Source organism: Dichomitus squalens, assembly GCF_000275845.1.
Source record: "Dichomitus squalens LYAD-421 SS1 unplaced genomic scaffold DICSQscaffold_27, whole genome shotgun sequence".
Taxonomy (NCBI): domain Eukaryota; kingdom Fungi; phylum Basidiomycota; class Agaricomycetes; order Polyporales; family Polyporaceae; genus Dichomitus; species Dichomitus squalens.
Window position 1 is genome coordinate 369,779 of NW_006766909.1, and position 19,514 is coordinate 389,292.

At 54.1% G+C, this 19,514-nt stretch overlaps 7 protein-coding genes across 7 annotated transcripts; 3 read left to right on the forward strand and 4 right to left on the reverse strand.

The window, feature by feature from the left end:
* Positions 1-4,342: 4,342 nt before the first annotated feature.
* Positions 4,343-6,167, forward strand: DICSQDRAFT_64769 (acid protease; the record flags this gene model as incomplete). Its single annotated transcript, XM_007367697.1, has 7 exons — positions 4,343-4,572; positions 4,622-4,717; positions 4,773-4,843; positions 4,898-5,023; positions 5,077-5,385; positions 5,451-5,624; positions 5,734-6,167. The coding sequence occupies 7 exons, from the start codon at positions 4,343-4,345 to the stop codon at positions 6,165-6,167; spliced, it is 1,440 nt and encodes a 479-aa protein (XP_007367759.1).
* A 414-nt stretch (positions 6,168-6,581) lies between these two features.
* Positions 6,582-8,321, reverse strand: DICSQDRAFT_181922 (uncharacterized protein; the record flags this gene model as incomplete). The annotated part of the gene is made up of 6 exons (XM_007367698.1): positions 8,295-8,321; positions 8,146-8,164; positions 7,274-8,086; positions 7,007-7,209; positions 6,781-6,929; positions 6,582-6,714 (listed from the first exon to the last, which is right to left on the reverse strand). Exons 3-6 carry the CDS (start codon positions 8,043-8,045, stop codon positions 6,582-6,584), a joined length of 1,257 nt encoding a protein of 418 aa, XP_007367760.1. The 5' UTR covers positions 8,046-8,086; positions 8,146-8,164; positions 8,295-8,321.
* A 1,808-nt stretch (positions 8,322-10,129) lies between these two features.
* Positions 10,130-11,511, forward strand: DICSQDRAFT_138524 (uncharacterized protein). The gene is made up of 5 exons (XM_007367699.1): positions 10,130-10,321; positions 10,378-10,535; positions 10,587-10,764; positions 10,825-11,165; positions 11,220-11,511. The coding sequence occupies exons 1-5, from the start codon at positions 10,264-10,266 to the stop codon at positions 11,415-11,417; spliced, it is 933 nt and encodes a 310-aa protein (XP_007367761.1). The 5' UTR covers positions 10,130-10,263; the 3' UTR covers positions 11,418-11,511.
* A 111-nt stretch (positions 11,512-11,622) lies between these two features.
* DICSQDRAFT_171990 (uncharacterized protein) lies at positions 11,623-11,901 on the reverse strand (the record flags this gene model as incomplete). The annotated part of the gene is made up of 3 exons (XM_007367700.1): positions 11,623-11,633; positions 11,686-11,742; positions 11,814-11,901. The coding sequence occupies 3 exons, from the start codon at positions 11,899-11,901 to the stop codon at positions 11,623-11,625; spliced, it is 156 nt and encodes a 51-aa protein (XP_007367762.1).
* Positions 11,902-14,631: 2,730 nt separating this feature from the next.
* Positions 14,632-16,205, forward strand: DICSQDRAFT_89248 (uncharacterized protein). Its single transcript, XM_007367701.1, has 5 exons — positions 14,632-14,935; positions 15,000-15,157; positions 15,211-15,388; positions 15,442-15,782; positions 15,846-16,205. The coding sequence occupies exons 1-5, from the start codon at positions 14,872-14,874 to the stop codon at positions 16,080-16,082; spliced, it is 978 nt and encodes a 325-aa protein (XP_007367763.1). The 5' UTR covers positions 14,632-14,871; the 3' UTR covers positions 16,083-16,205.
* Positions 16,206-16,292: 87 nt separating this feature from the next.
* DICSQDRAFT_156267 (uncharacterized protein) lies at positions 16,293-16,797 on the reverse strand. Its single transcript, XM_007367702.1, has one exon. It carries the CDS (start codon positions 16,555-16,557, stop codon positions 16,366-16,368), a length of 192 nt encoding a protein of 63 aa, XP_007367764.1. The 5' UTR covers positions 16,558-16,797; the 3' UTR covers positions 16,293-16,365.
* Position 16,798: 1 nt separating this feature from the next.
* On the reverse strand, positions 16,799-18,768 carry DICSQDRAFT_181925 (NADP+-dependent D-mannitol dehydrogenase). The gene is made up of 11 exons (XM_007367703.1): positions 18,543-18,768; positions 18,453-18,479; positions 18,335-18,401; positions 18,254-18,265; positions 18,148-18,206; positions 17,981-18,082; positions 17,809-17,912; positions 17,367-17,703; positions 17,159-17,302; positions 17,018-17,101; positions 16,799-16,959 (listed from the first exon to the last, which is right to left on the reverse strand). The coding sequence occupies exons 2-11, from the start codon at positions 18,474-18,476 to the stop codon at positions 16,870-16,872; spliced, it is 1,023 nt and encodes a 340-aa protein (XP_007367765.1). The 5' UTR covers positions 18,477-18,479; positions 18,543-18,768; the 3' UTR covers positions 16,799-16,869.
* Between the last annotated feature and the right edge of the window lie 746 nt (positions 18,769-19,514).

Here is a 19,514-nt window from a genome sequence, read left to right on the forward strand (position 1 = left end):
ACCTGCTGAGGCTTGCATATGTGTAATGTCTGGGACTATGTATATAATATGGAGTGTGCTATAGAGTATGCTTCATGGTATGACTGCTGTGCTGACAGTCTAGTCCTATACATGATAACAAGTTCTATGTTGAGTTGTGCCCTCAAATATAAGTCAGCTATCATGGTGATTTTGCAGCTATGAAGGTGTGTAATGCTTGAGTTGAGAACTATGAGCTATAAATAAAGGATTGTCATCTTATTTGAGTGTCCCCTAAATGAGTAGTGCTAAAATAGCGCAAAATAGTACTATAGTAGTGCAAAATAGCGAAAATTGGAGGACCAAATTTGCAGTAGTGCTATAGTAGTATCATGTTGGCACTACATAGCACTATAGAAAAAGCGATAGTGAAGAGTAGTTATAACTAGTACCAAGTATACTAATTAGTGCTTAGTTGCACTACTGAAGAAGTGTGTCTGAATAGTAGCTCTAATGTAGATGTCATCTCTGCTAACACTTGCTAATATAGATGAGGTTATCTGAATAGTGATAATTAGTGTCAATTCGCAAAGGCTGTTTTTCCAGATGCTGTATAGTACTACGCAGCCACAGATGTACAGTAGTATATATAGGGGACTCCTGCACCCCCAATCTATAGTTCAGTTTACTCGAATGTCTCCTCTCATCGCTCTAACAAGCCTCTTACTATTAATCAACCCTTCTAGGTGGGTTGCAGGCTATTCGCTGTTGTTGCCACCCATGGGAGAGGCTTTCACCCCCCCCCGGGTTCCACAGGTTATGAGCCCTGCTCGATGCTGCAATCTGTAAGCTCGCACCTCACCTAGATCTTTGCCATTGTTATTGATGTGCAACCACTGCTTGGATCTGGCGCAATCATACGCTGCCTGCCATGCATGCGCTGTGGATTGTTGTGGTGTGCTTTGTTGCTGCCTACAGTGCCACAGAGAGGTACCCTATGTCGGCATGATCTCTCTCTGCCTAGACTGTGTTTTTTGAAGGTGTGTGGCTGACAAGTCTCCCTTCTAGAACCATACCTCTCGACACTATGTCTGGTGCTCTCTACAGTGCTGTCCCTACCGCCTTTTTCTCCCTGCCCCTCCAGGACTCTCTCTTCCCTCAAGTGGGTGCAGCCCATGAAGTTGTACCTTAAGGTGCAAGGCCAGTGGCTCGATGCCGACCTCAAGGTCTAAGGCAATATCAGCCTTCGCCTTGCCCCCAGCATCAACAGTGCTGTGTCGTCTCAGATAACTGCCAAGGGGATCTGAGGCTACCTCGAGACCACCTACAGCAAGCCTGGCATGCCAGCTGTCTACTAAGACTTCTGGGCTGCCCTTGCTCTTAGCATTCCGGTTGACTCGAACCCTGTCCCCAACCTGGGCAAGTTCAAGGTGTACTTCCAATGTCTTGAGATGAACAAGTTTGTCGTTACCGACCACATCAAGGGCATGATGCTCATGGCAAAGCTCCCTTGCAACATGGATCCGATGATCCAGCTCTACATTGCTAGCTTGAAGCCTGCGACAGGCAAGCTGCGATTGGGGCGATCACCCTTGCTGGGATCCGCCAGCAGGTCGTACTCCATTGGGAGCAGCGTCAAAGCCGCCAGGGCCAACCACGCGCAAGCGCGAACAAGCTCAGCGCTATCAAGCGCAAGGGCCCCATGTCACAACCAACGAACTGTGCCACCAGATAAACAAAGACAAAGCTTACTAGTGAAGGGGTTGGTGCTGAGAGCGAAGCAACCACAAGTGACACAGCAATAGATGATGCAAAAAGGTGAATTCCCTAGACTAGAAGGGGTAGTAGAAGGTAGGGCTGCTAGCTACCTACAGAGGAGATGGGGGATCGACGAGAAGATCAAGTCTGAGGTTCCCTGCCTCAGACCCCCTGCTATTTATACTAATACAATCGGTGCACAGACCAAGTATCTATTGACCATCGTTTGGTCAGAGTTCTCTGCCTCATGTCCTGTCCCCTGACCTGCCTCATGTCCTTCTTACGACCAATACCTGAGTCGTGCCAAGTCCGGACTTCTGCTTATGAGTAAGCGCCCCTGCTGACACACCAGTCACCTGCCAGTGAGTGATGGTGGGTGCTCCCAGCCCTCTCAAGGTCTGGGGTTCGAATCTGGCTACTCTGGTTCCAATACGAGTTGTCCACGGTTGAGGTGTGCATCTGCCTTGGTGCACATGACCCCCAGGTCACGTGGCATGAGAAAACTGTGACAATTGTCCTAGACAGTACCAGAAGAGTCCGGAAGCATAGCTATAGTATACAAGCAGAGAGTCCCAAATATGGTAACATACTACATAAGCGACTACAGCTAAGCGCTAGGAGACGCATAGCCTTGTGTAGTCCGGACCAGATCAATCCAAGTTCAACACTGTGACAGAAAGCAGGCACACATCCTCGTCTTTGCCCGTGTTCTTTGATCAGATGAAACAAGCTCGCACTCAAAGTGTGTATTTGTGTATCCGATTCTGACAGCTGCTATGCCCATCGAGCTCATGATATTCGCCTCACTCGTGAACAAAGAAACATTGTTCTATGGGTTGCAGCCCGGGGGGAGTGCGGGGGTGATCACATCAGCACTATCATGTTCGAACTATTCAATGAGAGACACAAATTCCGTAACTTCGATGGATGGCCAAGTATATTGCGGAGTCAGTTCATCTTGAAGTTGAAGCCACTGAACAAGGTACAGAGGGCGGGTCCCAAGTTCTATCAGAAGCAAAGCCAGCTCCAAGCCGCAGCAAACAATAACGTACCGAGATGCGCTGACTAGCAGGACAATGGCTGGTACATGACGAGGATATAAGCTCCCGTAGCGATCTATGTCGACCACGAACAGTGTATCACATCCTCAACACTCAAAAGTATGCCCACATTCACGCAGGTCGCCCTCCTCGCAATGGTCCTCGCTTTCGGAGTCTTCACGACCGCGGTAACCAACATTGACAGTGTGTCGTCTGCTACAGCTATGCCTGAAAGTAAGTATCCCGTCGGGATATCAAAATACAATGTCAATAGCCTAACAGACTTTTGACGCGCTTTGTTTCTAATACCCAGCTGTCGGAGGACAAGAGTGCTGACTGGTGGGTCAGGTTCCGGAGCGTGGCTTGCTCGTGCGTGCGTGCATGCGGGAACGGGACGATGTCCAACGTTCAACGTTAAGACCGTAGTGCTCGACTTCGGAAGGGATCCGAGCGCCGTTTCAGCGATGCTGAATCATAGTGGATGCGGCCTCTAATTGAGCAGATGCACCTGGGTCTCAATGGAAGCATACCGACGGCATTTGAGTGCGGGCGAAGGCAACTGGTCTCCTTGGCTAACCTTGGCTACGAGTCTCAGATGGCCATAAGCTAGAACTCAGTTCAGTCCGATTATCGTCATATAAACGGCGCATTTGCGCCATCGTATCTGTGCATTCCTTGCGCTGAGTCCCCTCAGTGCCCATGCATGCAAACCGTGACCACACATTCGATATCGCAAAGGACTGCGATACGAGCGATATGGATTGTCGTTGATATAAGTGAGCGGCGAACGGAAGAAAGTGTGGCCATATAGCGAGAAGATCGACTCATGAATAGTATGAGAGATGTGGGGGAAGTATCATCTCTTGTCTTACGATCCGGTCCCTCACAGCGTTCGATCGCCACATTGTGAAGACATTCGATCACCACATTGTGAAGACGAGCACATACCTACATACATATATAAGGACTCAAGAGCTTCCCTTGCGCTCGTTCTTGCGCGCCCACTTTCCTCTGAGCCGTCGTTATCCTTCTTGATTGTCGCGGTTCAATCAACCATTGAAACAGGACAGCCTTCAAATTGGATGTTCGAAGATCGCAAGTGCAAAGGGCGAGCATGCCAAGAAAGTGTTACGAAAAGATGTGAGTGGAAAGGAACAAAAGAGCCCGCTCAAGCGAGCGCAGTCAAGCTCTCCTCGTCACAAGCGCTCAATGGCTGAATGACATCCGCTGATGCCGCAGCCTGTCTGACTGGTACTCACAAAGTGCGTGGTCCTTGTTATCCCTAGCGAGTACATAATTGTGCTCACATTGTCCGACAGCCAGAAGCTCTTGTCGTCGACTGTGCTTAGCCCTGACGACAGGTGCTGTCGGCTCCCGCTTTTGTTTCGCGCGCCTATACCCATCGCTCACACGGCACAGCAGTGCGTCCAGCAGCTGCGCACAATGCATAAGACCTGTCCTCCGACGACATATACCCTCTAGCTTCCCGCGCTGTGCGCAGTTCCTCTCCTTTTCTACTTACTGCCGTCCACTTGCTCTTCACGATCGTACGACCGTCCTTGGCTGGCCCACTTGCTCTTTCTGCGATGCATTTCCTTCCCTACTCGCTTGCGCTGTCATGCATGCTTTCTCTCGTCACCGAATCTCTCGCAATCCCGACCCCGTCACCAGCAACACCAGTGTCGATCCCGCTCGTCAGACGGAGACCTAAACGCAACAACACGGATGAATGGCTCCAGCTTCAGAGGGATGCGGTCGTCGCCAAGTATGGCATTGGCAAGTCTGCGCAGCAGAAGCGCGCGAGTGGGTACAACCTGTACGTCTCTGCGTTGTGGTCTCCGAAGCAGGTCTTGACTGTCTTCCAGCCTTGGGAATCAAGACGGGGACGCGTCCTTCTACGGCTCAATAGCGGTTGGCACACCCCCCGTTGGCTACAACGTGATCCTGGACACCGGTTCATCGTGCGTCTCCCACATGTCGTCCTGCCCTGCTTGCCTCTGACCCACCTTCGTGCAGAGATCTCTGGCTAGCCGGCTCCAGTGCGTTGTCAGATACCACGTCGGGTATCTCCACCTTCAATCCCAACAGTGCGTCCATATTCTTCTATCTTTCCGGTGGCGTGCGGTAACCACTGTCTGTAGCGTCATCCACATTCAAAGACTTGCAGACCTCGTTCCAGATCACTTATGGCTCCGGCGCGGCGCAGGGCTTCCTGGGCACAGACGTCGTTCAGATGGCCGGCCTGAAGGTCGACGCACAGACGTTCGGTGGGTAGCATATGACAGTGTTGAAGCGCAATGGAATTGATACTTGGTTACAGCTGTCGCCACGGCAGTAACAGAAGACCTGCTGAACAGCCCCGTATCGGGACTCATGGGCCTCGCGTTTGAAACCATCGCTTCGTCAGGAGCGACTCCCTTCTGGCAGACCGTCGCCACCAACGGTGGGCTCGACCAGCCGCTCATGGCTTTCCAGCTCACACGCTTCACCAACGACACCCAAGCCCGCGACCTCGAGCCCGGAGGAACATTCAATCTCGGCGCCGTCAATACCTCGCTCTTCACTGGGGACATCGACTTCCAGGACATCCCGGGCGGTCAGGGCACGTATTGGATACAGGAGTTGACCGGTATGTCCGAGTGTCGTCTCGTATCACTTCTCGACGCGCGTGCTGAATCATGGGCTACGCCGCAGGCCTGAGCGCGAATGGGGCATCCGTCGAATTGCCCGCAGGCGCGGCTTCGTATGCTGCGATCGACACGGGCACGACGCTCGTCATTGGCCCTACCGACGGCATCGCGGCGCTATACGCGCAGATCCCTGGGAGCCAAGCTTTGACTGGCCAGAACGAAGGCTACTACGCGTATCGTACGTTGCCCCATCCTCCTTCTCTTACGACGAACAGCTTCTCACTAACAATTAATCGCCGTCGCGTCCCGCCGCATATCTGATCACCAACGCATGCGCATATAAATAGCCTGCAACGCCAACATCAATGTCACCCTCCGCTTCGGCCAGAGCACTATCTCCTGGCCGATCTCGGACGACGACTTCGTCCTTCAGCAGCGCGGCAACATCTGCATCGGCTCGTTCATCGCCGTCGATACCTCCGCGGGCTCGCAGGTGCCCCCGTGGATCGTCGGCGACGTCTTCCTCAAGAACGTGTACTCGGTCTTCCGCGCGACCCCGCCCTCGGTAGGGTTCGCGAAGCTGAGCGCGGCCGCGATCGCGCAGAACGGCGCTGACGGGCCGGCGCCGAGCCCGACCGTCGGGTCTGTGGTGTCCACGGTCGCGTCGGTGGAGACGGAAGGGGTGCGGTCGTCGAAGCCGAACGGCGCGGTGAAAGTAAGGGCGGCGTGGAGCTGGGCGGCCGTTGGGGCGGCGGTGCTGCTGGGGAGCTGCGTGCTGTAGAGAGGCGCGATGTGAGTGGTGTGTGCTCGATGGTCATCCGGACGGACGCTATACGCTATGGAGAAGTGCGCACGGATGCTTGTATATTGCTGCTCAGCTCTTTGAATGGACAATGCTATCGGAACGAAGAAGAGGAGGTCCAGGTGGACACGATCCTCGTGGAAGTGAACGGCACTGCGAGGTGAGTTGACTTGGGGCTGTAGCCATGTGCGCGTCCACTGTGCACCCCATCACCGCACTCTCTATCACCGCACTCCTTGGCCACTCCTTGGTGAGTGCGGTGATGGGGTGCAGAGACAGAGGTTGAATCAGCCTGAGCCTGCTACCTAGTACCCGTCACAATGTCAGCACCCCTGGGTACGCGTGAGCTGGAAAGATAGGTGGTGATGACACTCGCCTGGTTGAGTGGTCGGGCTAATCCATCTCGTCGAGGCGGTTCATATAAGGCGAATCGGTGCATGTAGCTTTGCTGCCGAATTCTCGTAGCTGGCTCACTGGGCTGCAGGCACGCCAATAGTTCCTCATGATCTCCTTGTCATTGGCTCCGCTGGGGATACATGCACACGCATGTGAGCAGTTTTCTGAGAACACTCTAGAAGAGACGGGTACGTACAAGAGGAAGTCCACTGTGAGTATTCCGCGGGCGTAGAGTTTTGGAGTATGCTTGCTGAACAGTTGCAGGATCTGGTGGCTGATGGCCTTACGTTCGTCATCCCCCTTGGGGAACCCGCCCGCGTTGAAGTAGAATCTGAGGGCTTGGAGCTGCCGGAAGTTGGCCGCGTCGAGCACGGCGTCGAGTTGTCTTGCAATCGGGCTAACGGCGGTGAAGACGCCGGTACTTCGTCAGGCTTCCGCCAGCTGCCAGTGTCAGGGGGTTGCAGGAGATGCTCGGGCACCCTCATGAGAAGTAGCAAATCATGGAGATGAGATGTGACTGTGCGCGTGACGTTTAGGACTGTTGACCATCGGTATGTCATGAGGATGCTGAGACATTGAAGATTGGGGAAGCCTGTCAGATCAGCGACGGGTTCCCCGCAAAACGCTGTGCACAAGACAACGCGTCAAGACATCGCAGAGCGTTGAAAATGTTGGCGAAGTGCACTTACGGCGCGTACTATGGATCTCCAAGGCGGTGAGGGACGGCCCAATGTCGTTCCAGAGAACGCCGGATTTCCTGCCAAGTATACCTTCTGGCACCGAGGCGGAGCGCAGGGATCGTCTGAAAGGCGATCGAGATAGCCAGACCAGGAGCGTGTTCAAACATGCTGCGCGGTCGACGCCGCTTTGCACATCGGAGAGTACTAAAATCGACTTCAAATGAGGAGTTGTTTGCGGCTCGGGGGCCACGTCGTAGAATGGGGTCTGGTGAGGATGAGGCCAGGTAAAATCGCTGAGTGTGAGACGAGCCAACGACGGTAGGAAGGTGACCATACGACGGAAGTATCCGAAGGAAGGGAAGGTGATGCTGAAGAGACCCAGCTCTCGGACGTTCGCGAATCGAGACAGCGTCAAGGGGGCTCTTGGATGCGGGGGATGCTTGATCCAGTCAAGTGAGTCTAAAATTAGGGTGTCGAGGCTCGGGAGGAGACCAGCGAGATCGTGGAAGATGGTGGGGGCTCGAAGGTCGGGATTCTTCCCGTCACCGATCACAAACGTTCGGATAGACGCAAGGCATGCCCTCATATCTTCGCATCGAACAACACGCGTTAAAAATAGGTCGTATGTGACTGCGTCGGGGATATACACGATTCCGAGCAGGCGATGGCGACTTGCGGGCAGCCAGTCGTGGCACACCAAGCAACTTGAGCGCAGGGTACCGGGATGGTCAATCCAACCGATGATCTCATCGATGATTTCAGGTGGGATGCGGAGGAGCATGACGTTCCTTTCAGATTGAAGGAGGAATATTCGTTTGCAGACTGTCTGGTGAAATCAGCTGTCTCCAGATTGGGAACTATAAAGCAAGACTTAGGCGAACCTATTCAAGTAGGATATGACTGATACGAGGCCCCGGAGATGATGAGAGTTCGGATATCGACAAGTTGAGGGTGAGAGCCGGTATACATACGGGTTGTACGTCGTCAGCCTGGCTACCTTCTATTATAACAACCAACAGCTTCCACGTACTATAGCCTTGAGTGGTGTATCTGACCGACAGAGATGCACATATATGAATAGCCTGTAGCGCTACTATGAACGTGCCTCCGCTTTGACGTGGGCAACAGGCGACGACAGCATTCAATCACAAGAACGCAGTAACACTCGAGTTGGCTGTTCTAGGTTTGGGAAGCTGATACAGGTCGCGAAGAAGATGGACGACGTGGATGGTGTAGTGCATAGACTTCTGCTCTGTTGCGTCGAGGTGGTAGAGACTTCAGGGATCGAGTCAGCGTGGAAGATTTGAGAGAGGTAGCCGTGGGAGTAGACAGAGGTCGGGCCTGAGTCGGTAAGGCGGGTCGGTAAGGCACGCTCGATGGGGGTGCTACTCTGAACGCACGAATACATAGCTGTAAATCGCACGTACCACAACTGAGAGTCCCGTTACGCATGAAACAGAAATCCAAAGGAGTACAGTCTCTGACATCGGAGATAGCAAATAGGTTCAATTAGTCTTGCATGAAACGGTGGGAGCTACCTCTCACATTTGCTTCGTCACCCAGTGATTGCTTATATGGCCCCCAGTCCAACAATGATATTCGCCCGTCGAATCCCATAGCTGACGGGAATCGACGTCATCATTACAGTTGCAGGCTTCAACAATGCCCTGTCGCTGTGTTTCGACCGTCTTGACTCGGCATCCAAGCCCTTGTGTTGACTTTCGAGGAACGGCGCTAGCGAAGATTGGAACTGAGTGCTGAGTACTATGTAGTCACAGTGCCAGCACTGCAGGTGTTCAATGTTCAACGTTTCAACGTTCGGTACATACCCGGTGGTGGCGGCGACGCCACCGAGAGCTCAGCGCTTATGGATGACAAACAGCGACCCTAGACGCCGGTGTTTGCTTCGCCTCGAGGCGGATCCTCCTGTCTGCAGCTGCTGATGTTTGTATTCTTGACTGACGAACTTGATGGTGGGACAATCATCGCCTGCAAAAGAACTACCCTTCGGCTTCAGCCCAAACTATGAGAATTGCCGCACGCGACTGCGGTTCGGACCTCGGAAGGGGTAGTACCAGGACTACCAAGTTCACCTTTGCCAACTTTGACTAGTACACCGGAAACTACGTCGATGCCCTGGAACAGCTCTTTTGCACTCCTATGCACAGAAGACATGCGCACTTTCCCAGTATCGCTCAGGTGTGGAACCATGCGCAGTAACGTGCGCTCAGTCTTATGGAAACTGCTGATCTGCTCCGGTCCATAGGCATATCCCCCATAATCTTGGCGCTGGTACTATTGTACGTGTGTTTGCTGCTTCCGATTCTTTTGCGATGCGACTTATACGTTCCCAGGAGACCTTGATCAGCGCTTGTCTCAAGGCTGCAAATCCAGCCCACGACATCGGGGAGTCCTGATCGGCGTTTGATGAGCCCGGATCTGGAGGTAGCTGCTAAGTCTGCGAATTTCTCTCCGCACTGGGGGCTTGGTACATGTCCAAGATCTCACGGGATCAACACCCGCAGCAGAATTTATCTGACATAACATCGTATGCGCAACCTTAGCGCCAGCTTGGTTGTGTTGGAACTGCAGCGCGCAAGGTGTCTTTGTACATTGCTCCGGATTGGAAAGCAACCATCTGGGTACGTCTTGACGAAGCATCCCCCAAAACCGCAGTCGACGCTCGATAGACCTACTGGTGTTGTAGATAGCCGGGCAGCGCCGTCTGTTACTCACGCGGTCAGGGGCAAAGTGCAGTCCGTGGGCACCAAGGCGTCCGAAGGCCCGTGCCTTTTTCTCTGTGCCTGAACCTTGAATGTCTGGTGAGTAAGTACCATTTCTTATGGTTTTGCGGGTTTCATCAGTGCGCTCATGTCCAGAGTTCCGCTAGACTACAGGCGGCTGGCATTATCTCGTAATGCATCACCCTCTATCTGTCTCTTAAGGCTCTCCCTGCGAATGCACATTGCCGTCCGCACTCGCTGACCGTCAGTGATACCATGCTGTCCAACGACCTAGCAGCTCTAATAGGGTTTGCCTGCGAGTCTGCGCTGTGGGGTATGTCACTTGATCTCGCCCGTGACGGGGATGAACTGAGCGCGCTTTGTACGCAGGAGCTAACGCCATCCTCTTCGTTGTTTCCATCATATTGTTGCGCCGTCGCGGGAAGAGAACAAACCTCAGTCTTCCTGTTGTAGCAGCACATTGCGCGCTGTTCTCCGGCTGCACGGTTCACTTCGCCCTAGAGTTCAATCACTTTTATACAACCCTTGTGAGTCTCGTCTACGTCGACATCATTCTCTCTTGACCCGGATATTTGCAGAGGACGATAGGCGTAGACGGCTATGCTAACGAGACGCACGCCCTGGTTGGAGCAGACATATTCATTTCCCTATGCGACCTCATCGGCGACTACATTCTCATCTACTGGTGCTGGATGATGTGGGGAAGAAACTATTGGGTCGTGATTCTGCCCTCCCTGACAGCCATCGCGGGTTTCGGTGCGTACTCCCGGACTCTAGGGCTCCATGTACTGACCACCATGCCACCACCCCGTGCAGCGTGTATCATGGAAGTTGTCCACCTCGTCGTGACCACCGATCCGACGTCACCTGTGCCTCCCACGGACCTGGTCCCTCTCACGCTTGCGGGCTACTCGCTTCCACTCTGCACGAACGTCATGGCCACCGGTCTCATCAGCTTCAGGATCTGGTCCAAGTCTAGGCGCACATCGTCCCCCCATAGGACTCCGAAATCTGAACGGACGTTCGAGCACAATGGGTTGGCCGTGATCGTGGAGAGCGGACTGCTGTATCTCATCGCCCAGCTGACCTACGTCGTCCTGATCGCCATCCCTCATCCGGCCGAGGGTATCATTGCTGTTATGGCCGTGCAGATATACGTGAGTTGAAATCCCCCTATTGTCGAAGGCGCTTGCGCTGATAATTGACTACAGGGCATTGCGCCTGCGCTCATCATTATCCGCGTCTTACTTGGAGCCGCCGCGAAGCCCGCTTACGAGACCTCTGCGATCCCGATGGCCCTTGCATCGGCACAGGTTACGAAGGATACTACAAAGACACTGCGGGGAGATGGAGAATCCTCTGAGGTGGATGTATCAGAGTTGACGTCAAATGCTGCGGACGCAGTATAGCGGCTATGTATTATGGTGCTTCTGGGTCATCAGATAACTATCTCATCTTTGCGTTACAAGGACCAGAATACAGGCTGAGCTTCTAATGCGGAATATACGAGACTAGTATCCTCTGCTCGTCGCGAAGGGCACCGACCATCCCCTGGCAACGTGCCATGGGTCCAACGGAACATAGATGCGTCACCGGTTTCAGGCGATATCGAGTTCAGTTGTTCTCTGTGTGCCAGTCAGTTGTCCGTACGAAGAAAGCGCCACAAGGAATGCATACGATTGACTTTCACGTGAACCGAGTGATTCAAGATCTTCCCATCTGTGCCAGTGGGCTCTAGAAGTAAGCATCAGCAACAGCTCAGAGCGCCGACGAACCGCATAATCGTAACATTACTCAGCACTCACCAGGGCTAGCGGCGGGAACAGCAAGCACAGAGGCAGGGACTACGAGAACGGTGGCGATAGCGAGGAGGGCTGCGTGCACGATACGCATGTTGGGTGAGTGCGGCCAAGGACGTCTGCTTCCTGACTGCGACCTCTAAGTACTCGGGAGTTTATGTACCAGAAGCTGATTACTGGCGCACGCCCCCAGGAACGTGTAGACGGCCCGACTTGGGTGACGTTGGACATCGAGCGCTGAGCTGTGGTCGCATGTGCGACCTTGAGGTCGGCCAACTGTCAGTCCAAGGAAGATGATTACTGGTGTACGATGAGAACAGTCACCTCCCACGGATTGTCTTTGAGTGGCGCAGCACACGTCGCTCGACTTGTCCTACAGGTCTGAATTCTGCGTCTTTGTGGCCGCGCTACCGAAGTTAATGTCGATACATGTACAGAACCCTATACGGTTCCACGCGCAGACATTATGTAACCGGAATACAAGGATAGTCGTCTACATCGGCCGCTGCTCAGTCTATAGTAAAGTACTCTGCAATCCAGACTCTCCATTATAGTCCTAGCCGCGATAGTACCCGCCATGGCGACTTCCTGAGAAGCGGCAAGAACTCAGTTTGATATCTTCAGACCCCGTCCCGACGACACAGCTTGTAGGAAAGTTACTCACCTGATACTCGTATGTAGACTCAGCTCGAGTATGATCTTCTACGTTGCGAGCGGCTGACCGCGGGCCTCGGCATTGATGGATGGATGGATGAATCCGTGCAGAATGGGCTCAGCCTCTGTTTGGACAGACGTCAGTGATTGATTCTTGGCTTCTCTATCAAGGAAGGCATCCTGCGCACGTCGGCGTTCAGCAGCGGCCTCCGGAATGATGGGAGCTCCTCGAGCCATGAGAACGACGGCGGAGAATAGGAGGACCAACACTGCAGCGCGCATCGCTGTTCGCTAAGTGCAAGATAGCAGAGAGTGGGCAGAGAACTGGCCTTCGAGAGTCGGCATGGACATGAACGAAGTCTGTATATGTGTGGGACTCGCTGCCTGTGGGAACGAGCTACATAGTACTGTGAATGCTGCTCACAAGTAGGTCGACATGACTTCACGACCGTCTCTACATCCCGGGCTCTCTCTGCGCCACATACCCAAGTTCTTTTCCGCACCGCTGAAATCGTCAACGGTTCGGCGATGTTCGCAAGACAATGACAGGTCTATCCCATGGAGATGCGACTTCGCCTTCTTCAAAAGGACTAGGCTTGTTTGGGATGGAAGACCGCTTTCCGGGCACACACGGAGATGTATGATTGGTCTTGGCGAGCAAGTGATTGGCCAAAGACGATATGAGTGAGAACTTGATTCGGTCCGTGGTATGGGGAACGTTAAGTAGATTTTCAGTATGGTTGCACCGCGGTCAAGCCGTGTATGGCGCCGCGGTGTGCACCACGATTGTCGGCAAACAGTTGTGGTGTGGCAACGCCCAAGTTTTTTTTACAGCGATGTGCACAATGATACGGCCGCGGCAGACGCATTTTTGTGAGCCAGCGTCTGTTGGGCGCTCGGAGACCCAAACGCTGGCCGTCGGGCACCCGGAAAGAGCCGGAGACCGAGCGCTGTTCTGGTCACAGTAGCCCTCCAGACGGTCCACAAAGGCTTAACATAGCAATGAGGAGAACAGAGCGAAAAGATTAGAATAATGATGCATAACTGATGTCTCATGAAGCAAGACTGAGTCGTCCAGTGAAGAGAACCCACATTTTGTGCTTCAGTGGCCAATGTCACGTTCCTGTAACGATGAGTAACAAAGTCATAGCGGTCAGCGTTCGAGTCCCGTGACCCTCCAGCGTCTCTCTGAGCGCCGGTCGCGCTCAAAACGCGTTTTCCGTATCATTCTGCACATCGCTGTAAGCGAAAAAGACTCCAGAAGGGCTAATGGCCTCCCGTGTACCGGTGGAGAGTCCCAAGCCCTCATCTCGGGGTGAAGGTGCCCCAAGGACATCTTGGCGATACTTCGAGATAGATTACACGTAGCTAAGAGTACTCCGATAACGTTTAGATCCCGGTGCAACGCGCATGGGGAGCACGACGACAAGCCTCCGAAGGCGCGTTTGGACGTACCTGTAAGTGGAATTTCTCGGGATAATCCGCAAGGCACTAAGTTCGACGCGTAGGTGAGCCGATGCACTGCGGCGCTATACACGGCTCGACCACGGTGCAACCATGCTGGAAAACTGACGTTCTAGTGGTACGCAACACTCAGAACTGGCTAGCCTGCCCTCATCCACCGGCGCGCTCCTCCACCTGGGTTCCACCCGCGAGATGTTTCGCGGTGTACGGCGGGCGAGCACAAAAGCAAGGGGATAAGAGACATCATCGCAGGAAGACGAAACATTGACTCCGCCAGCGGCAAAAACCATATGGACGGGCGCCGGGAACCGTAGAGACGATCTCTCACGGTGATCCGGTTATCGCCCAGACAGCAGGCGCAGCGCTTTGAAATTGGCCTCCTGCTCTTGCTCTGCTCCTGCTCACTGGCAAGGGAGCGGTCAACCTTGTAATTTCTTGTGAAATTCTGAATCGAGCCGTGCGACTGCTTGCTAGGCTTCTGCATGAGAAGTGGTGCATGCTCCTCTTGCAAAAGCGGGCAGACCGCTCTTCTCTCGCGAAACTTCCTCGAGAGGCTAACATATCTGCAAAGGCCACAACACTGGGAAAATTCTCATCGGGGGCTTTTACAGGGAGTGGCTGTACGTTTTCCTCATGTCTTTCCATGCTAACGGTATTGACCGGCCGGCCGGTCTCGCGACAATCGAGGCAACTTCTCGCCAACATGCTGCACAAAGTACGACTGTGAGTACTGACACGTGGACTAGTACCAATTCGAATGCGCTCCGCTGATATCAGAAGATGGTGTTGCGTTGAGCCCTCTTCCGTAGATCACTAGCTTTGTGCCGGCCGTCAGCGGTGGAAGAAGGCGAAGGAGATGCCCAACACGACTGTCAAGTTTTTAAGCCTGATCGACTGAGTGTGCTCGATCGACGCTTCTCTCCTTCCCCCGACAGACACTGTCAGGATGGTGCACTTGACGGACGACCTGGCGGCGCTGATTGGGTTCGCGGGAGAGGCGACACTCTGGGGTAAGATGTGTCTCTGGAATCGAGCGACTCGGGATACTCACGCTGCATCTTCTTAACTCGCTAGGGGCCTACGCAATCCTCTTTCTCGTCTCTATCGTCCTTATGCGCAAGCGGAAGCAGTCCACTCCTTTGTCGCTTCCCGTGGTCGTCGCTCATGTGGCACTATTCATCGCTTGCACCGTCCACTACGGACTGGAGTTCAATCATTTCTACACAACTCTCGTATGTTCATAACTTGATTTCTACGCTGCACGTTGTTCACGTCCATGTATCAGGCCGCAAAGGGCGTTCACGGATATGCGAACGAAACCACACAGCTCGTGGGAGCAGACATCTTTCTATCCCTCTGCGATCTCCTCGGAGACTACATCCTGATCTACCGCCTGTGGGTGCTGTGGGGGAGGAACTATTGGATTATTATCCTACCATCACTCTGCGCAGTCGCCGGTTTCAGTCAGTCGTCGTCTTCGAAACGCTCCGTGAACTATCCTGACTGGTGTCTACAGCGTGCATCATGGTAGTAGTTCACTACGTGGTCACCCTCGACCCCACCTCCCCTACACCGCCCGCGGCCATGCTGCCCCTCACCATCGCCGGTTACGCGCTTCCCTTGGGTACGAACGCGCTCGCTACGGTCCTCATCATTGGGCGCATATGGTGGCTGTCTCGCCCCATGCCTGGGGTCGACGCGTCCCTCTTCGCAGGCCGCAGCATAGCCCGGAACGCGATATCGACCATCGTCGAGAGTGGGCTGCTCTACTTCGCGGCGCAGCTGACGTATGTCGTCACGCTCTCTATTCCTCACCCCTCGGAGGGCGTCATCGCCGTGATGGCGCTCCAGATCTATGTACGTTGAGATGTTCATGCCCGCTCATCGCCTCCTACAAGCGCATTGACCGAACCACTCTAGGGAATTGCCCCAACGCTGATCATCATCCGCGTCATGCTCGGGCTCTCGATCGAGACGACGACCAAAGGAGCACCCGTTACGCCCATGGTATGGGCCTCGAGAGGCTACAGTACGCAGGACAGTCGCGCCGTCAAGTATGGTGTTGCCTTGGGCAGCGGCAATACCGCGGCGAGCAGCACGAAGGTCTACCAAGCGGACGGCGAGTCGGTGGAGATGAAGCCCCTGGAGGAAGTGTAGCATGCCGTGCGGACTCGTAAGCTTCATTTTTACACAGTATTTAAAGGGGGAGCATGTATGAGTGATGGTTTAGAGCAGGGAGGGCCTGCCTTGTAAGTCTGTGTCTGCCTGATGTCATATTGTGCCCAGAGATGAACCAGCGTGACTTCTGGTCGCGCTGCAGCACAATCTCATCCACATCCAGATACATCACGCATAGCGCAGGTCCCAGCTGCTAACGCAAGAACACTGACCGTCTGCTTGGAACGAGCACGAGACTTGTCGGCAAGCAAGGCGCACACGCTCACAGCATCATTGGTGACATGGCGCGGACTTGATACAACGCTGGCTCGAACCGAGCACGCTCCCCCGTTACCAGGACAGTCGGGACCGACGCAGAGTTCGCAGTCGACAAGCCACACGTAGCATGATCAACCTGGCCTCGGCGGAGTTCAAGAAGTAGATCGCTGGGAAGGATCGTCTCGACTACGTTCATGTCAATATCAGTATGTTGCTCTCGAGCGTGTGGCACAGATCATAACAGTAATCCAGAACCGGACGATCTGACCACTAGCCCCTACTCGAACCCTCCTGCATTGATTCGATAGTGAACGCCAGTACTTCTCACCGTGCCTCCTATTCCGCCGACCGGCTCCTCAGATGGTGCTCGAACTCATTCCAACAATCCCTCTGCACACGCGTCTATCAAACAATCGACTTCAAAGATATCGTCAAGGTCAGTATACATGCAGCTGTAAATGCTTCGGGCTCCGATGTTTGATTCCTTCCCTCTCCGAATGTCAATGCCTTAGGGCCTGACGGCGATTTTGCCCACATCCCGATTTTTGTACTTGTCCAGAGCCTGCTGATACTCGGACAGTTTATACACGTCTGTGACCTGCAGCAAGTCTCAGTCGTCAGCATGCAGAAACCGTGGAAATCCCTGCAAAGCGCACCAGGCCCTTAACGTTGACCTTACCGCTGTCGAGGTATGCTACTGCCCGCGGGAAGCAGTTCGGCTGCGCAAACGAGCCGATGATCTGTGTGCGCACCAGAATGTCAGCTGCCAATGTGGACGGATGTAGGCCAAATACTACCTTGATCTCGTCTATGAATATCTTAGCGGGAGACCACTGGACGAGGGCGCTCGGGTCGTACACACTGTACACCAAGAGCTTGCCGCCTCGCCGCACGTAGTTGATGGCGTCGTTTGCTACTGCGGCCGATCCCGTTGCCTCGACCTACACGGCATCAATCCAGAGTCATGAACTTGATCTCGCAAGAGCTGCGATATACCGAACTTACCACCACATCGAAGCCATAGGGATAGTCCTTCTTCAGCTTCTCCCACTGCGGCTTCGGGTCCGCCCGATCCAGCTCGACGTACTCGTCTGCCGCGCCCAACTTGCGCGCAATCTCCGTCTTGACGCCCTTGTTCGCCGCTACCACAACTTTGGTTGCTCCGTTGAGTTTGAGAAGCTGTGCGAGGACGAGCCCGGTGGGTCCAGCGCCGATGACGAGGGCTTCAACGCCTACTTTGACCTCGAGTCTATCGACGCCATGTATAGCACATGCGGTCGGCTCGATGAGCGTAGCTTCCTCATCAGAGATGTTGTGTATTTTGAACACTTTGCGGGCCTCACTGTACGGTTCATGGGAGGGAAGTACGAGTCAGCTCGGACGCCAGAGCGGGTGCGCCGCGGATGCGGCAGCTGGTGGAGACGGCAACAGCGAGAGACGGACTCACAAAGCGACGTATTGGCTGAAACCCCCAGTAATGCTCACTCCATGCGCGCCGAGGTTCTCGCAGAGCACAAACTCTGCGCGGAGGCAGAAGAAGCAGTGGCCACACTGTAGAGAGTTTGGGACGAGAGTGAGAAACGTGTCGAGTCAATATAAGGTCCGTGTTGTGTGCGCACCTCAACTAGAGGGTCCGCGACAACACGGTCGCCTTTGGAGAACCCGGTGACGGCGCTGCCGACTTCGGCTATGACGCCTACGACTTCATGTCCAGGGATAAACTATAAAAGTTGGGATAAGCGAGGTGCTTTCCATCATCCGACCGTCAGGATGTGTGAATGCATACGGGATAGCTTGCCATGCTGGTCTCTCCAGAGTGCAGGTGCTGGTCAGTCCCGCAAAGACCTAATATGGGATGAGGATAGACGTATGGATATACCGAATCGACTGACCGCAACATGAGACTTCGCGTATTCAGAAGCAGAATCAAGGTCAGCGAGCCTGATGAATAAATCCGTTAACTCTGCACCTACCTTTGATCAGCACTTCGTGAGGCTGGAATTGAGGCACCGGGACTGTGGCGAGCTTGAATGAAGTCGCCTGAAATGCTGATTGTCAATCGAAGGACAACAATCCTTGTTGAGCGCTCACCTTCTCGTAGTATATCGCTTCCATGGTCTTGGGGATGGTCATACCGAAATTCTATCAGGGTGATACGTGGACAAGGACGAAGACTCTCACCTTACCCGCTGTTCAAGTCCACCCTATTTAAAAGAGCTGAGGAGCTGCGCTGCGAAGTTCAGCGGCGACTTAGTCACCTGCGGTCATGCGTCAGCCTTGGAAGTCGGCGGCGGCTCGCGACCGGACAATGAGAGCTGCTTCGAATTCCCCGGTCGGCCGGTGACTACATCTCAACCGCTGAAGGTCATCGTCTTCCTGGGAGTCTGAGAAGCTACAATGATAACAGGCGCTGGAAGTCCTCAGCAAACTAGATATCATCTAGTGCGTCCTTGAGCCATGATATAAAGGGATGCAACCCTTTTGTTGTGCTTACCACTTAGTAACTTGGTTCTTGGAGTATAAGCCCGAACACGTGGCGAGCTCCGGGCCGCTTCGGGCCCGCCCTCGCTTGCCGTATGCCTCGCAGTACTGTCTCATGCATGTAAGCTAGACCAGGAAGAAGGGAGACGACAAGAGATGAGCACAGATGAGCTGTAGGCGGGCGTGGTCGACGGCAGGGGGACTGCAGCCGCTAGCCTGCCGGCGGGAGCGAGCGCTCGGACGAGAGCCGAGACTCCCCAGTGATTGTAGCACTTCCGAGTCGACCCTCTGGGTCCATGCCATTGGCTCCGCGACCGACTCCACTACTACTTCCCGACCATGAGGTTTAAGTGGCAGTGGCGAATACTAGGGGGATATCTTTGAAGGCGATCCAGGACTCAATCCGGCACGTTCTACGAAGGTTGTGTCAACACACATCGAGTCGTGCATTATCCCACGCGGCGCAGTTCACTGCTCAGCGAAGGCCGAGGTGAAGAGCAACCTACTCAAGCAAATTCAGGTGTCCTCTTCACACTCAGAAGAGCGAGACAATTTAGCAGAGGTATCACGGTGGACGTCGTTGAGGTCGACGGATGCCTCTCACACGCATCCGCATGCGCACGAACCCCTGTCAGCCCGGCTCAGTCGCGTTCATTGCAACGCAGGATTCCT

Excerpts from the sequence above, each read along its gene's own strand:
- DICSQDRAFT_89248 (XM_007367701.1), top strand. The coding sequence starts at position 14,872 with ATGGTGCACTTGACGGACGACCTGGCGGCGCTGATTGGGTTCGCGGGA. Across the intron at positions 14,936-14,999 it reads GGGAGAGGCGACACTCTGGG|GGGCCTACGCAATCCTCTTT; the intron begins GTAAGATGTGTC and ends TTAACTCGCTAG. Across the intron at positions 15,158-15,210 it reads ATCATTTCTACACAACTCTC|GCCGCAAAGGGCGTTCACGG; the intron begins GTATGTTCATAA and ends TCCATGTATCAG.
- DICSQDRAFT_156267 (XM_007367702.1), bottom strand. The coding sequence starts at position 16,557 with ATGAACGTAGTCGAGACGATCCTTCCCAGCGATCTACTTCTTGAACTC.
- DICSQDRAFT_138524 (XM_007367699.1), top strand. The coding sequence starts at position 10,264 with ATGCTGTCCAACGACCTAGCAGCTCTAATAGGGTTTGCCTGCGAGTCT. Across the intron at positions 10,536-10,586 it reads ATCACTTTTATACAACCCTT|AGGACGATAGGCGTAGACGG; the intron begins GTGAGTCTCGTC and ends GGATATTTGCAG. Across the intron at positions 11,166-11,219 it reads TTATGGCCGTGCAGATATAC|GGCATTGCGCCTGCGCTCAT; the intron begins GTGAGTTGAAAT and ends AATTGACTACAG.
- DICSQDRAFT_181925 (XM_007367703.1), bottom strand. The coding sequence starts at position 18,476 with ATGGAAGCGATATACTACGAGAAG. Across the intron at positions 18,083-18,147 it reads CCAGCATGGCAAGCTATCCC|TTTATCCCTGGACATGAAGT; the intron begins GTATGCATTCAC and ends CAACTTTTATAG. Across the intron at positions 17,303-17,366 it reads CCTATGGCTTCGATGTGGTG|GTCGAGGCAACGGGATCGGC; the intron begins GTAAGTTCGGTA and ends GATGCCGTGTAG.